Source organism: Sminthopsis crassicaudata, chromosome 1, assembly GCF_048593235.1.
Source record: "Sminthopsis crassicaudata isolate SCR6 chromosome 1, ASM4859323v1, whole genome shotgun sequence".
NCBI lineage: Eukaryota > Metazoa > Chordata > Mammalia > Dasyuromorphia > Dasyuridae > Sminthopsis > Sminthopsis crassicaudata.
The window spans coordinates 464,271,473-464,286,667 of record NC_133617.1 but is presented as its reverse complement, the minus strand read 5'-3'; the positions used below and the strand labels follow the sequence as shown (position 1 = coordinate 464,286,667).

Here is a 15,195-nt window from a genome sequence, read left to right as displayed (position 1 = left end):
TATCTCACAAGGATAAATGTTTTTGAAAATTGTACAGCATATCATATGAGATATAAAGCACTGCAAACCTTAATATACATAGGTGAATACCTAAAACTACCTTATTTAACTACTCTTATTCCTCTTAGTTTATATAAAATTCATTTAGGACAAAAAATCAAATGCAAGTTATCTTCTCAACGTACTAGAATAGTGCTTTTTTAGCAGCAATTCAACAACCTTTAAGCATCAACTATGCATAAGAGTGGAAAGATTTATATCAGAGATTAACAAATGTGACAATTAAGCAACTCTATCAAACTACATGAAACAATGTACTTCAAATTATATATACATATATATGTATATATATGTATAAAATGGAAATACTTCAAACTTTCCCCCCAAATTTTTTATATACTTCAAATTATATAATCTTATTTCTAAAAATGTGTCAAAAAATAAAAATAGAGGGAGAAAAAAAATCAAGAAATTTTTAGCAAGAACTAAAATATTTGTTTAGAAATAAAAATTTGCTTAAATATTTACGCTTAAATGTTGGAAAACTATCAAAAATAACAATTTTAGTCAAATCAATGAACCCTGAAATGGCAAATTTCATATTTTGAAGATACTAAATAATTCTGACATTAGTAATAAAAATGGAAACAATAAAATGACCTTTTAATTAATCTTATTTATTCTAAAGAACTTTGGTTATGATTACCATTTTGGCATAATGTGCATTCAGTGGATCAGCATACTGAAGCAAGGCCTGAAATTGATTGTTCTTTGTAAAGGTGATAATCCTCAAGACTGTTCCAAACTTGGAAAAAATCTGAAAGAAAAATTATAAATCTGGATAACTTATAGAAAAATACTAAAAACACTGTGATTTACAGACATCTTTTAAGAATATGATGTTAATTATAAAGCACTATTTTTTTCTATTTTAAAACTAACAGTTTCCTCCAGTAACAACTTGGCCAAAGGTGCATTAAACCCATAGTCAAGGTGACAAGAAATTTTTAAAGCTCTTATGTAAAGAAAATTGGTGATTACAGAGTACACAAGACTAAATTATAGGTTGACTACAATGGAAACTGTTGATTATGTGACATTATGGCAAAGGAGAATGTGGGAGAGGGCATTTTATGATTAGCAGCTATGATTTTCTTTTTTCTCAGATTGTTCCTAAAAGAGAAACAAGAAAGGGGATATGTCTTGACATTCATTTCAACTTTACCAAAGACATACCATGTACCTACAATGTGTATATTATGGGACCAAAAATGCCCAAATGTGTGCATTTGAAGAGAGATAAATGAGAGAAACTGGCAAAGGATCAGTAGTACATCAATGAAAGAGGGATCCAACCTGAAACAATGATAGTTTCAGTGGTAAAAGAATAACATAAGAACAATAAACAAATGACTGGATAAAGGTGGAAGAATGTGTAGGGAGGGACAGAAATAGGGGAAGAGGGATGAATTAATTCCAAGAGTTAATTCCAAGTTTCTAAGCAGATTCACTGGAAAAACAGAGATACCTATAGTAACATAAATTAACAATGAGACAAAGGCATGGGTTTGTTTTTTTTTGTTTTCTGTTTTTGTTGTGGTTGTTAATGTTGTTTGTTGGAGGTAGGAATGTAGAATATGAATTGACTGGACTATGGCTGAGTTTAGGACATGGATGGTATCTTGGTGAAGATACCAAGCCATTGACATTATGGAGATGAAGCTCTGAATCAGTTACAGGATCAAAAACAGGATACCGGAGGATATAATTACATTTAAGGAGAAGATGAGGAATTAAACATATAGGGAAGAGCACCATAAAGTATCAGGTATCATCGGCATCAAAAACAAAACTAACACTATAATAGTTAAATACAATAGGATGTAAACAGAAGAATGTCATTCCTTGAATTATCAACAAAGTGGATCAGTGGAAAAGAACTGAAAGAACTGGTGGCAGACAGGGTCAGACTTAACAGGACTACTGGAAGAATTTTAAAATGAACAAAGAAACAAAGTGATAGTTATGGGAAAATATCAGAGTCAAAGGGAAGTTTGGGATTTTGTTTAGAGAACACGAGGCTAGCTGAGGGAAAAAGAGTACATCAAAACAAGAGATAGGAGTTTTGAGGTGGGAAAGGAGAACAAAGGAAAGATGCATGATTGGTAAAATCAGATTATCTAAGAGACTGAATCAGAGAACCATAGTAAAATGAAAATGGGTAGGGTAGATTTAGTTAACAGTAACATCTGACTGCTTTATTAACCTATGTGACATGTCACTTTCAACTCAATACCCTCATCTGTAAAATGAAAGATTTGGACTAATGATTATCCAGTCAATTTGTAATAGGAATGAAGAATTTCCATATATGGGGGCAAGGAAGAAAAAGTGGGCCCATATTAGGAAGGAAATCTTTGATACAAGGACTAAACTCTCTATAAAAAGGAAATAATTATAAGTTTCTAAGCAGATGAATATATGATAAAAAGCAACAGTTGGGGACAATCTAAAGGTTCTATGAAAGGGGGAGGGGGGATGAAAACAAGGAAAACAGGAGGCTGTCAAAATAATCTATATATAAGATCATGGCCTAAATCAGGGGTTCTCAAACTACGGCCCGCAGGCCAGATGCAGTAGGCTGAGGATGTTTATGTGGCCGACCGGGTTATAGCAAATGGGCTAAGGGGGGGAGACAGTGTGAGTTTTTGTTTTTACTATAGTCCAGCCCTCCCACAGTCTGAGGGACAGTGAACTGGCCCCCTATTTAAAAAGTTTGAGGACCACTGGACTAAATTATAAGAATGACAGCAGAAATCAAAAGAAGTTCCTGAAAGATTCTTATATTAACAACAAAAGTCATTGTTGTCTGATAATTATCTCTTTCTATTTATATATATATATGTATGTATATATGTATGTATGTATGTATGTATGTGTGTATATATGTATGTATGTATATATGTATGTCAAACAATAGCCTTAATGGTGGGATTTGAGGAAATCACAGCAGCTGGATTAGGCAAGGTTTCTCAATTCTTATTAATTATTATTAATTCTGTGAGTATCATACTAATGGAAGCTTCAGGCATAATTCTTATGGCTTATTTTATATCATAATGCAGCTTATCTGAAATCATCCAAATGTATTTACTGTAAAAACTTTTCCTTTTTAATTCAGATTTTTACTTGTACCAATTGTACCAACAAACTTTCTGCCAGTATATTACTGTTTGCCAGTATACAAATGTACTCACAAAACCTAAGTATCTCTTATAATTATAATTGTTTTTCAGATAAAAAGTGGATTAATCACTTATTAAAGATTAAACACAAATAAAGGATTAAAGATTAAGAGTGGGCTATTTTATTTTAGATACAACTTGGCAAACATTGCTAAGAAAAAAGATTACTGGCATTTACTTATAAAGGACTTAACAGATTAAAATATTTCTAACAATAATAAGCACACCTTGGTAACAACTTGTTTATAAAAATCTTGTAAAGTTTTTTATAAAGGAAAAATCCCACATACTTTTATATTATTAGTATTATTAACTATTTAAAATATTAAATGCCACCATAATTACTTTCAGATCCCATTTAACCTGATATGGAAAGATATGGTTTGGTCTCTTGTAAGCATAATGCTATGTCTAAAATAGCCAAATGAAAAATTAGCATAGATATTGCTGACTCATGAGAGCTGAAAGCAAAGATTGGACGGGTGGGAGCATTTGTAGGTTACATTTTTCAATGCTCCAAAAAACAAAAAAATTCTAGTTTGGACACAACTTAGAGCTCTATATATGCACATATATATATAAATTGTGTTCATATGTGTGTGTGTTTAAGTATGTGGGTATACATGTATATATATATTTATATATGTGTGTGTATATATATCTATATTTGTGTGTATGTACACACACACACATCCCAATCATAACTATACAACTTTATAAAAAATATCAAGTATAAAAATAAGTCCAGATTGACATATGTTAACCTGCTTTTGAAGCCATGTTTCCCTAAAAAGTAATACTATGTACAGTCATTCTTTGAAAATAGTTTTATGATTAGATATTGTTTAAGTAACTGTTTTTTTAGGAACTAGAAATAACATTTTACAATTGAAACAACATCTGATAAAATGTAGTTATTGCCAACTAGAAAGAAACCTTAATTTATTAGATAAATAAAATGTTGATGTTGCTACTCAAACAGATATTCAGTATGTATTTAACATAGGTAACCAATTAAACAATTTCCCTCAAAATTGCCTGAACTTTGCAATTACTTGGAAAAATAGATAATTAATAACAAGAATGAAACCTTGATAAATTATAATATACTAAAATGGATCTAATCATTTTATATCTGACCATTTTATATCTATATTGATGGGATATAAATGGTAAACACTTTGCTGGATGACAGCCATGACATTTTCCTCAAGCTCAATCAAGTACATTTTTATAGCCAAAAAAAAAAAAAAAAAACAATATAGTGAAAAATGTATATCCTTCAAGGTTTTTAGTTAATTTTGTGATGGTAAAGCCATGAACTGCTATAGAAAACTGCTTATGAAAGCCTGACCTTCATTTTTAATACACTTAATCAAGAATGCCACCAATAAACATCAATTATTTTCAAAAGTAATGTATATAAGTGAGAATACTGATAGAGAAAAAGATTAAAATTTACTGATATTTCCATTTGCCCTTTTTCCTAGGAATTAAAAAAAAAAATAAATTCTACACTTCTGGTATTGTCCCTTTGAGATACCTTAAGATATTCATTGATCTCAAAGTTTGCTTTGTTTAGCTGAACTTTTTGCTAAATGATAAGTTCTGGTGAGGTGTCATTATGAAGAAATAATCTCTCTTAAAAGAGGGGGGTGAAAAAAACCACTTTTTTTTTTTTTTTTAAACAAAATGTGGCAGATAACTGAAACAAGTAGCAAAATCAGATTTGTGTACTATTGCCTTTCTTATTTCTCCTTACCTGATAGAGTACTTCAAGAGTAACGGGGTAAAAGAGGTTTTCCACAATTATTCGAAGAACAGGGCTTTGCCCAGGAAGAACTCCACCTTCATTGCCTGGGGCTGCAGGGAGGGCCAGACTTCCAGACTGGACAGCATTCACGGCTTGCAATGCAGCTTGAGCTCTCTGTCATACAATCGAAAATGAGAATTTCTTTTAAAAATTCAGTGATTAGATACATAAATATACAAGTAAAGCAGAAACTATTATAAAGTAGTTTATATACTATATACGCTGGGGGTTAGGGGAGCAAGGCAAGTTAGGTCCATCCAAATTCTGGTTAAAATCCAAAAGATTATTCAACTTAAGAGAAAAATCATTTAATTTCTCTTTGATAATAGATGTGAAAGTAGTCCAAGGGGACAATTTCCCTACAAGGAATTATTTTTATTTTAACTGAAAGAATAGATACCAGAAGATAGTAGCCTAAAAAAAAAGTAACCTCCCAATCTTAATTGTTTGCTACCATCCAAACCCTTCACATCATCCAATGTGCCAAACAGTAAAATTTAACTAACAAATCAAATGTTTGTTTCTAAGCAAAATAAGTAACAAGATACTAAATATGACATATACTTATTCCTCTGTTCTCTCAATCTCATATTTAAAAACATGTAATCTAAAATAAACATAAAATCTCTTAAAATTTTTTCTTGCTTCAAAATCTTTATACTGACTCATTTTCTCCAAAGGTAAAATGGGAGTCTAGAAAAAAATAATACCTCTTTTTTATCTCACAGAAATAATCTAAAATTTTAATCAAAACACCAAAATGGTCTTAAAATTAAAGATTCCATTATAAATTAGAAGTAAAATAAAACATCAATTAATCAGACCCCAATTAAGTCATTTCATTACACATCATTTTTAAAAGGCTAGAAATGAAAATTTCTTTAAAACAAATCCTTAATAACTTCCTGAGCATACCTGAGATAAATCTAATGACATGGAAAGTAACCACAATATCGGTAGTGGGGAAGAGAAAGGCAATGGAAGGGAAAATGAGGTCTAAGATTATTCTGGAGAGGACAACAGATAGTTATGAGTCAGAAACACCAATCTTTTCTTTAAAATAATTCAGATACTCAGTAAGCATTAATTAAGCATCAACTACACCAGCTACAATGCTAAGCACTCATTGCCCTTGAGAAGCTCAAAATCTTTTCTTTTTGCTGAGGTAATTGGTGTTAAGTGACTTGCCCAGGGTCACACAGCTAGGAAATGTTAAGTGTCTGAGGCCACATTTGAACTCAGGTCCTCCTGACTTCAGGGCTGGTTCTCTATCCACTCTGCCACCTAGATGCCTCTAATTATCTATTCTTTTCATTAAAGATCATAAACATATTTATCCTCAATTCCACCTAAGCATTCCATGTACAATATAAAAAAGTAGAAAAGGCACTTAAGAAGTTGCAATCAAGAATCAATTAAAAAATAATACTTGAATTACATATCAAAGAAATCTACACAATTTTAAAGGCATTTAAATTAAATTGGTCCCTTCAAAAATGACAATAGTGGGGCAGCTAGGTGGTGCAATTTGATAGAGCACCAGCCCTGAAGTCAGGAGAACCTGAGTTCAAATTTGGCCTCAGACACAACACTTCCTAGCTGAGTGTAGCTGGGCAAGTCACTTAACCCCAATTACCTCAGGGGGAAAAAAAAAGACAATAGCAACTAACTTCTTTACAATACTTTTAGATTTTCAAAGTGCAATTCTCATGACAACCTTATAAAATAAGAGGATATTATCACCCCCATTTTACAAATAGACAACAAGGCCAAGAGAATGGCCCATGGTCACAATCACAAGTAGAAATCAAATCCTTTTCTCTTTCTCCCTATCTATCTCTCTCTTCTTTTTTTTGTTGAAGTATTCTGGATTAAATGATTTACTCATGGTCATACAGCTAGTAAGTGCCAAGGGTCTAACACCTGCTTTGAACTCAAATACTCTTGACTCCTGAGCTTATGTTCTATCCACTGTACCACCCCAGCTACCCCAATCCTTCTCCTAACTTCTAAAATCAGTATTCTATTCATTACACCACAATGCCTCTCAAAAACAGATTTAAAATGGCATGAACTTGTGCTTAAATGCTTACTGAATAAATAAAATCCAAAACAAAACACAAGATGTTTAAAATAATGCACAATACCTTGTTATAGTTAAAAAACAAACAAAAAACAAACAAACAAACAAAAAAAAAAACCAATTCTGGGGCATCTAGGTGACACAGTGGATAGAGTACCAGCCTTGAAGTCAGGAGGACCTGAGTTCAACTCCAGCCTCAGACACTTAACACTTCCCAGTTATATGACTCTGGGCAAGCATTTAACCCCAATTGCCCAAGCAAAAAATAAATAAATGAATGAATGAATATAAATATAAATATAAATATGATAAATATATAATATATATGTAACAAATATATATAATATACATATAAGTAACAATTCTACTATATTACATGAAGCACCCTATATTTCTCAAACTTTTTTTTGCTATATACTTTTAAATTTCCTTGTGACAAATGAATATTCCTCCCTTTATGACTAATTGTTGTGACATTATAAAGAAATTTCCATCAATCCAAAAATTCACAGAATATTTTTCCTAAAATGCTAGATAACTAATAAATCTTTTAAGAAAAAAAAATCAGGTAATATCCATTAGAAATTTACACTCCTTACTTAAAGGGGCTTCTAGTTCATCACATAGGAGATTCAATTCTAGCCTTACTGACATAATATATTTTACATATGTAACTATATTTTGTATTATATTATACCAGTAACACAAAAGGGGTTAAATTTTTCTGTAGATGTAAAAATGCACTGGGAAAAGACTCTTCACAAACATCTTGATGAGTTCTCATCACTTCAACAGCCTAAATTACAAAACTTAAGTGCTAATCTAAGAAAGTTTCCGATGTCCCATGTCATGTAAATATATACCATGTCATGTAAAATATATACCAGAGAACCATTCTCCAAACATTCCATGTTCAGATTATTACAAATTATCTGCTATGTTTCCAAGTTATAGCTTTCCTTAGCCTCACAGTAGACCTAAGGTTTTATGGCTTTCCAGAATAAATGATAATCATTCTTATCTCTGGGAAAATAGCTAATATTTATATTGCAGATGTCTCATTTTATCTTTACAACAAGCTTGAAAGGTAGGTGAAGTTAACTAACACTTTTGCTTCAAAGATGAGAAAGTTGCCTGTTATTAACATGAGGCAAGACTTCTGTCTTATGGCATACACGATAATTCAACGAGGTTCCTAAAAAATAGTATTTCCCCGAATCTAAATACTAATTCTAATAGAAAGACATAGGCAAGTTTCCCACTTTTCAAAGCCAATTTATATTCAAATATATATATTTTTAATTAGATTAATCCCACATGCTCTGATTGATTTTTTTGGAGTGAAAGTGTTAAATACTCACAGCTTGATTAGGTAGATTGTCAGTCTTAAGTTCTCTGTGATTAGAATACTGAATATAAACAGGTTGACTTCGGAGGTGAGGAGTAACTGGAGTGTAGTAGTTCACCATAGTAACAGCAGCTTCTTCAGAAGCCATTTCTAAGAATGCCTACAATCAACACAAAATAAATTTAAAAGTTTGCAATACATTTATAAATTATAATTATTTCATTCTTCTTATTAAGGTTTCCAGGATACAGGAGATCTTATACTAATTAGGTTTATGAATTGGGAACGATTCTTTAAAATCTAATGTTCATAATAATTTGCTTAATTTAAATTTATTTCTAATTTCTTTTTCAGAATTCAGTATTTAAATGTACAGTGAAAATTACATTGCCTAGCGATTTACTAATTACAAATCAATTGAGATATCTTACATGCCATATACTTAAGAACCAGTGAATGTTACTGCACATGACTGGAATCTGCTTGTTGTCAAGTTGATAAAGTAATATCATTTCCTAGTTTTATTATTTATTTGGTTTTGGAAGATGGGAGAAGTTAAAATACCTTCATTATAAGGCTCTTGCAAAAATGTGATTTAAATATATAAATTACTGACTTGAGTTTTACTAAAAGGCCCTTGGGAAACTAGCAAATCTGTCTTCAATTTGGAGAGAGCTGCTGGCATGAGCCTCCTTGTGTCCTGGAATTCCTGCCAGGAAGGGGGCAAAGACGAGAAGTAATAGAGGTAGAAATGTTGGTGAGAATCGATATACCTTGGATATCCATCACTATCTGGCACCTTTCAATCACATCCTTTCCCTCCTTCCCCAAATAATAGTTGGAAATCCCTGAAATTAGCTACACAAATAACAATAAATCATAGCAGGATACCTTCCTAAACAGAGCTACTCTAATCAAATTAAAATTCTTAATCTTTTTTTTTAGTGAATAAATACTAATGTCAAGCAGTAAGTGAAATTAGGTGCTGAAAAGGGACAACTAGAATGGAGGTTGTTTAACTCAATATAATTCTAGGGATAAGATCAGAACACATAAAAGTACTTTAGGAACTTCTCCTTCCTTCCATCTTCTCAAATCCTTCCCATTTAAAGACTAGCTACACAAAGTATCATTAATATAAATTATTTTATCTGTTTGTATTTATATTTTGGACATCAATCAGTTCCTTCATTTACTAAATCAGATACCAATTATTTCGCTTCTTTTCCTATGAGGGAATTAAATGAAATACTAGATTTAGGATTTTAAATTTATATACTATGTGGTTTTATATTTTACAAGGAAAGTATACATCAAAGTCTTCAAACAGTAATGGCAAGAACCACCAAAATAAATATGTCCTATAAAAATGTCAACATAAAGAAATTATTTTAAGCATTTAATTATTGCATACCTGGCTTTTTCCTTTCAACATCAAGAGATTAGTTACTTTGCCAAATGGTAGACCTAATGATATAACTTCTGTTTCAGTAACATCATTTGGAATTTTACGAAGATGGAGAACACGAGAAGGAGAGCAGGGAGATCGATCTCCTTTAAATTTCTTGTTATCATTCCCATTAGCTAAAAGAGAAAGATTTTTTAAAAAATTATTCCTAATTTATGCTCACATTATCATACTGAAAGCAATAAAATCATGCATCTGAAATTCAAGGAACTATTAAAAATTCTCTTTTAAGCAAATCACAAATATGTTCTGTTTTTACTAGTACTAAAAGTAAAGTTATATGAAGTCTAAATTAAAGTTCGAGAGGCCCTTGAAAAAATATCATTCTTTCCCTCCCCAGTTAATTAATTTGCTGGGGCAATTGGGGTTAAATGACTTGCCCAAGGTCACACAGCTAGGAAGTATTAAGTGTCTGAGATAAGATTTTAACTCTGGTCCTCCTGACTTCAGAGCTGGTGCTCTATCCTCTACACCACACCTAGCTGCCCCAAAACATTATTCTTACAACTTTTCTTAAATATTAAATTTTGCCTTTGTCATCTCTTTCCTACAGTAAAAAAAAGTACACAAATGAAAAAGCATACATTTCATCATTATCCTGGAAAGTAATAAGCGACAACAATTATCTTTCCATAGCTGTCTCAGACAAAAAGGATTTTTCTGAGTTTCTAAACATGGTAAATGTTGATTAATGTCAAAAATTAAACTATCTACAAATGAAACCATTTAAAAGACTTTATTTTTGAGACATTATTATATCATTTATTTTTGTTTAATGATGAAATGAATTATCTACAGCAGCCTAAAACTTAAAAAATTTATACTAGTGATGGAGTGATTTAAGAATACAAATTCAAGTTTCTGTGCACACATAGACACATACAACATACACACACACCCTTTTTTCTCTGAAAATAGCAGTAACAGATACAATTCACATATTATTTGAAATCTTCCATTTTTAAAATGATCTCTGCATCTCATGCCAAATGGTATAGATTAGACTTAATTAAAAAGCAATTCCTTATGATTTTTATGCCACATGATGACAACAATAGGTTTATATGCATATATGTTATAACTACATTTCTTGAGCAAGTCCCTCCAAAGCTTTCTGATCTTTCTTATAGAAAAATAATATTCCAAAATATTCATATACTAGCTTACTTAGCAGATACTCTGATTCCAGTTCCTTGCCACTACAAAAAGGGCTATTGCAAACATTTTGACAATATTTTTTAAAAACTAAGTGATATTAACATTTCTATTCCAAACACTATTCTATCAGTGAATTGAGAAATGCGGTATAATAATCTTATCTGCATTATTATATTAGTCTCCTAAATAATCTCCCTCTCACATTTTTCCCCTCTCCTAAAATCTACATACATTAAATAGCAAGCATGAGAAGTGGCCAAACGTGTTGTGTAAGGTCCAAAGAGGACAAGGATTTTATTAATTGGAGGGTTCATGTAAGTAGAACTCAATTTTAAGGAACAAATAGGAAGTTAACAGACAAAATAAGATTGGAAGACAAAAGATGATAGAGAATAAGTTACTTTAACTGCAGTATGGTTTAATGAAAGGGAATAATATGGGATGGATGACACTGGAAAGGCATCAAAGTTTAAATAATCCTTATTCTTCAATTCAATGTCAAAGCTTTCTAATATCTACCAGCATTTAGCAACTTCTCCTCTGAGATACATCCTTAAAAAAATACAGAGTCTGGAACCGTTATCTATTGAGTCACAGAATAGCCTTCTCCTTTCTCAATAGTTTAATGTCTGACTTGTCTTCCTCACCATACAAATCCCTGCTCTCCCACTTATGGAACCATGTAATAAGAAGTTTCTTCAAATATCCTAATTCCTAGTTTCTCAATTTGCTCAAACCCTATAACTGATGTCTCCACTGAACTTTAGTTAAATAAGGGGTGGCCACACTCATCATCTTGCCTTCCGCCACAAGTGTTCTAATGCCATGTTCAAGCACTCCAAAATTTCTTTATCTAAATATTGTCTTCTATCATTTTTTTTTCCTTTCTCTACTTTAATAATCCTAAACTTATATAATGTGTCTTCACTGTCATCTGTAAACCATCAAATCCTTACTAAATTTCAGGCCCTTGCCTACTCTTTACTCTGCTTTCCACACATACCACTCTAGATCTCTTAAAAACTAATTTACCCATGTGCTCTCCTCTATTCTTAAATCTTACTCCCTTGTTTTATCACTAATTCCATCTTGCCAAAACCAAATTCTCAATGGTTCTCTTGATGCATTTTGGTTGATCCTAAATAAAACCACATTGACTATGTCACAACTATAAATTTATTTGTTCTTAAATTCAACCAGGCCCTCATTTCTCTTTTAAGGATTCAGTATATTTATTCCTCTGTGCAATTGGGTCTGTACAGAAATATGTACATATTGTTTTCACTAGAATGTAAACTCTTAAAGGGCAAGTGCTATTTTCTCCCAAGTTTTTAGCCTGCAGCCTCTCACAAAATAGTCTATTAACAAATGTCTGTTAACTAAGCAGGAATACCAGAGAGTGAAACGTCAGAATGACTCAATTTTTAAACTTGAGTATCAGAAAAAAATGAGGAATAAGTTCAGGGGTCAAGAAAATAAGTATATTGCATTTGACATGTCCATGAAACATCCAGTTGGAAATGTCTAATAAGCACTTAGTTATATGGAACTGGTGCTCAGAAGAGACTAGGGGTACAACTACGGTTGACCCATTGGCATAGATATATTTGAACTGATAAGAGGTGGAGACAAAACCAAAATAGAATTATTAGAAAATAACAGGGCTCAGGACCTGGTTTTGTTGACATTTAAAAAGAAAGTCTCATGTTGATTACAAATCTCAATCATTTTCAGTTGGGTCTAACTCTTTATAAACCCCATCTTGGGGTGTTCTTGGCAAAGATACTATACTAGTTGGCCATATATTTCTCCAATTCACTTTGCAGATGAGGAAACCGAGGTTAAAAACAAAAAAAAAAAAAAAAAAAAAAAAAACAAAAAAAAAAACCTTTTGCCCAGGGTCAAAGCATCTGGAATCAGATTTGAACTCCACTCAGGAAGACAAACGTTCCTTGACCAGAGGACTGGCACTCTATACCTCCATTTAGGTTCCCAATACAGATCTAACTTAGAAGACTACAATTTGACACAATTGCCAAAATAATATTACAAAAGGCAAACTTAAAAGATTATCCTATTATCTCTATGGAATCCCCCTTTCCTTTGGACTCTAAGCACAGAGGAGAAAGTGATAGGCCTGTAATTTGAAAAACTCAAGTTCAAATCTGGTCTCAGGGACTTACTTATTAGCTGTGTGACCAGGCAAATTATTTAACCTCTGTTTGCCTGAGTATAAATAACACTCATAATTCAGAGAGTTGTTATGAGAATCAAATGAGACAGATATATGTATAGAGTTCTTAGCACAGTGCAGGCACACACATACATCCTTATTCCCTCCCACTCCTTCAATATAAGACAATACAAAAACAAATAAATCTCCGAGGTCTCAATAATCAAAAAAAAAATTTTTAAGTGTCTTCACTCTCATTTTAGTAAGGATTTTAACATATGGGTGTATTCCTGAACCTTTAAAGTTCTGCTTCATGCTACCCAACCAATTTTTAGTCAATAAGAATGGTGACTTTTTTGGTTTTCTACATCTTTCTGCCAATTTTTTATTACAAAGTTATGAGGTGCTACAGAATATAATTTGCAAAATCTGGCTGTCCTTTTTTTAATGTTCATGAAGAACTCCTACAATGCATATGTAAAATTATTCCCAATATGATTATAACAAGGATGGGTAAACATATGTATCTATTTTTGTCTTAGTTATTATTAGGCACCTAATCTCTAATTTTAGAGACATGAAATAATTTCCTTCCTTCTTCATTTGTTATGAACTTTCCTTTTCCTGTTTTGATAATTTAGTTTTCCTCTCTTTAATAAATCAAATTAGCCAATTTATTTGGTTATTTTTAAAAATCCAATTCCCATTTTTGTCAATTCAATTTTCTTAAATTTTGTTTTCCCCTAAATGATGAATGATCCAAGGATGTGAATAGACAGTTGTTTATTTTTTGGGATTTTTTTTTTTTTTTTTTTTGCTGAAGCAATTGGGGTTAAGTGACTTGCACAGGGTCACACAGCTAGGAAGTGTTAAGTATCTGAAACCAAATTTGAACTCGGGTTCTCCTGACTTCTGAGTTTCTATACATTTCAGCATCTGGCTGCTCCTGAATTGACAATTTTTAGGGGAAAAAAATAAAAGCTCTGAGGCATATGAGGAAAAAAAAAAATTATCTCAGTAGTCATTAGTGAAAAGCAAATGAAAACCAAAAAAAGTTCCATAAATTATTAAACGATAGTATGCATACACTTTGACCCAGAAATACCACCACTAGTTCTACACACTAAAGAAAAATAGTTTTTTGTTTTTTGTTTTTTTTTTTGTGTGGCAACAAAGCATTAGAAATGGCATTAGTACTCATCAGAAAATCAATGACTGAAGAATTGTGACATATGTTGGAATACCACTGTGCTGAATGTAAAATAAAATGTAAAACAAAAAATTAAAAAAGGGACAATCTAGGAGAAACTTAGCAAGCATTTAAATGAAGTAATCTAGAGGGTAATGAGCAGAACCGTAAGAACAATTTACACAATTACAATAATATTGTAAAGACAAATAACTTATGGTCAACAATGACCAGCCATAATTCTAGAGAACTCATGATAAATCAGGCTTCTTGCCTCTGATAGAAAGGTGATGGATTCAGAAGGAAGACTGATTCATTTTAGGAAATATATAGCTAATTTGTTTTCCTTTATCATACAGGTTTATAATCGGGATTTTGTTTTTCTTGGTTTCTTAATGGGGGGAAAAGGAGTATTAGGGAAGGAAGATGAAGATTATTACTTTCCTTTTCCTGTTTTGATAATTTAGTTTTCCTCTCTTTAATAAATCAAATTAGCCAATTTATTTGGTTATTTTTAAAAATCCAATTCCCATTTTTGTCAATTCAATTTTCTTAAATTTTGTTTTCCCCTAAATGATGAATGATCCAAGGATGTGAATAGACAGTTGTTTATTTTTTGGGATTTTTTTTTTTTTTTTTTTTGCTGAAGCAATTGGGGTTAAGTGACTTGCACAGGGTCACACAGCTAGGAAGTGTTAAGTATCTGAAACCAAATTTG

The 15,195-nt window shown here is 31.7% G+C and overlaps 1 protein-coding gene across 8 annotated transcripts in view; it reads right to left on the bottom strand.

Annotated features, from left to right (window-relative positions):
• The window catches only part of PTBP3 (polypyrimidine tract binding protein 3), a 113,048-nt gene that overhangs the window by 27,951 nt on the left and 69,902 nt on the right, over positions 1 to 15,195 (bottom strand). For all 8 annotated transcript variants that reach the window (XM_074280867.1, XM_074280871.1, XM_074280868.1 and 5 more), the window contains 4 exons: positions 9,904 to 10,073; positions 8,503 to 8,649; positions 5,008 to 5,172; positions 707 to 817 (listed from right to left, as the gene is read on the bottom strand). In XM_074280867.1, coding sequence (XP_074136968.1) covers positions 707 to 817; positions 5,008 to 5,172; positions 8,503 to 8,649; positions 9,904 to 10,073 — 593 coding nt within the window. The remainder of the gene's footprint in view (positions 1 to 706; positions 818 to 5,007; positions 5,173 to 8,502; positions 8,650 to 9,903; positions 10,074 to 15,195) is intronic.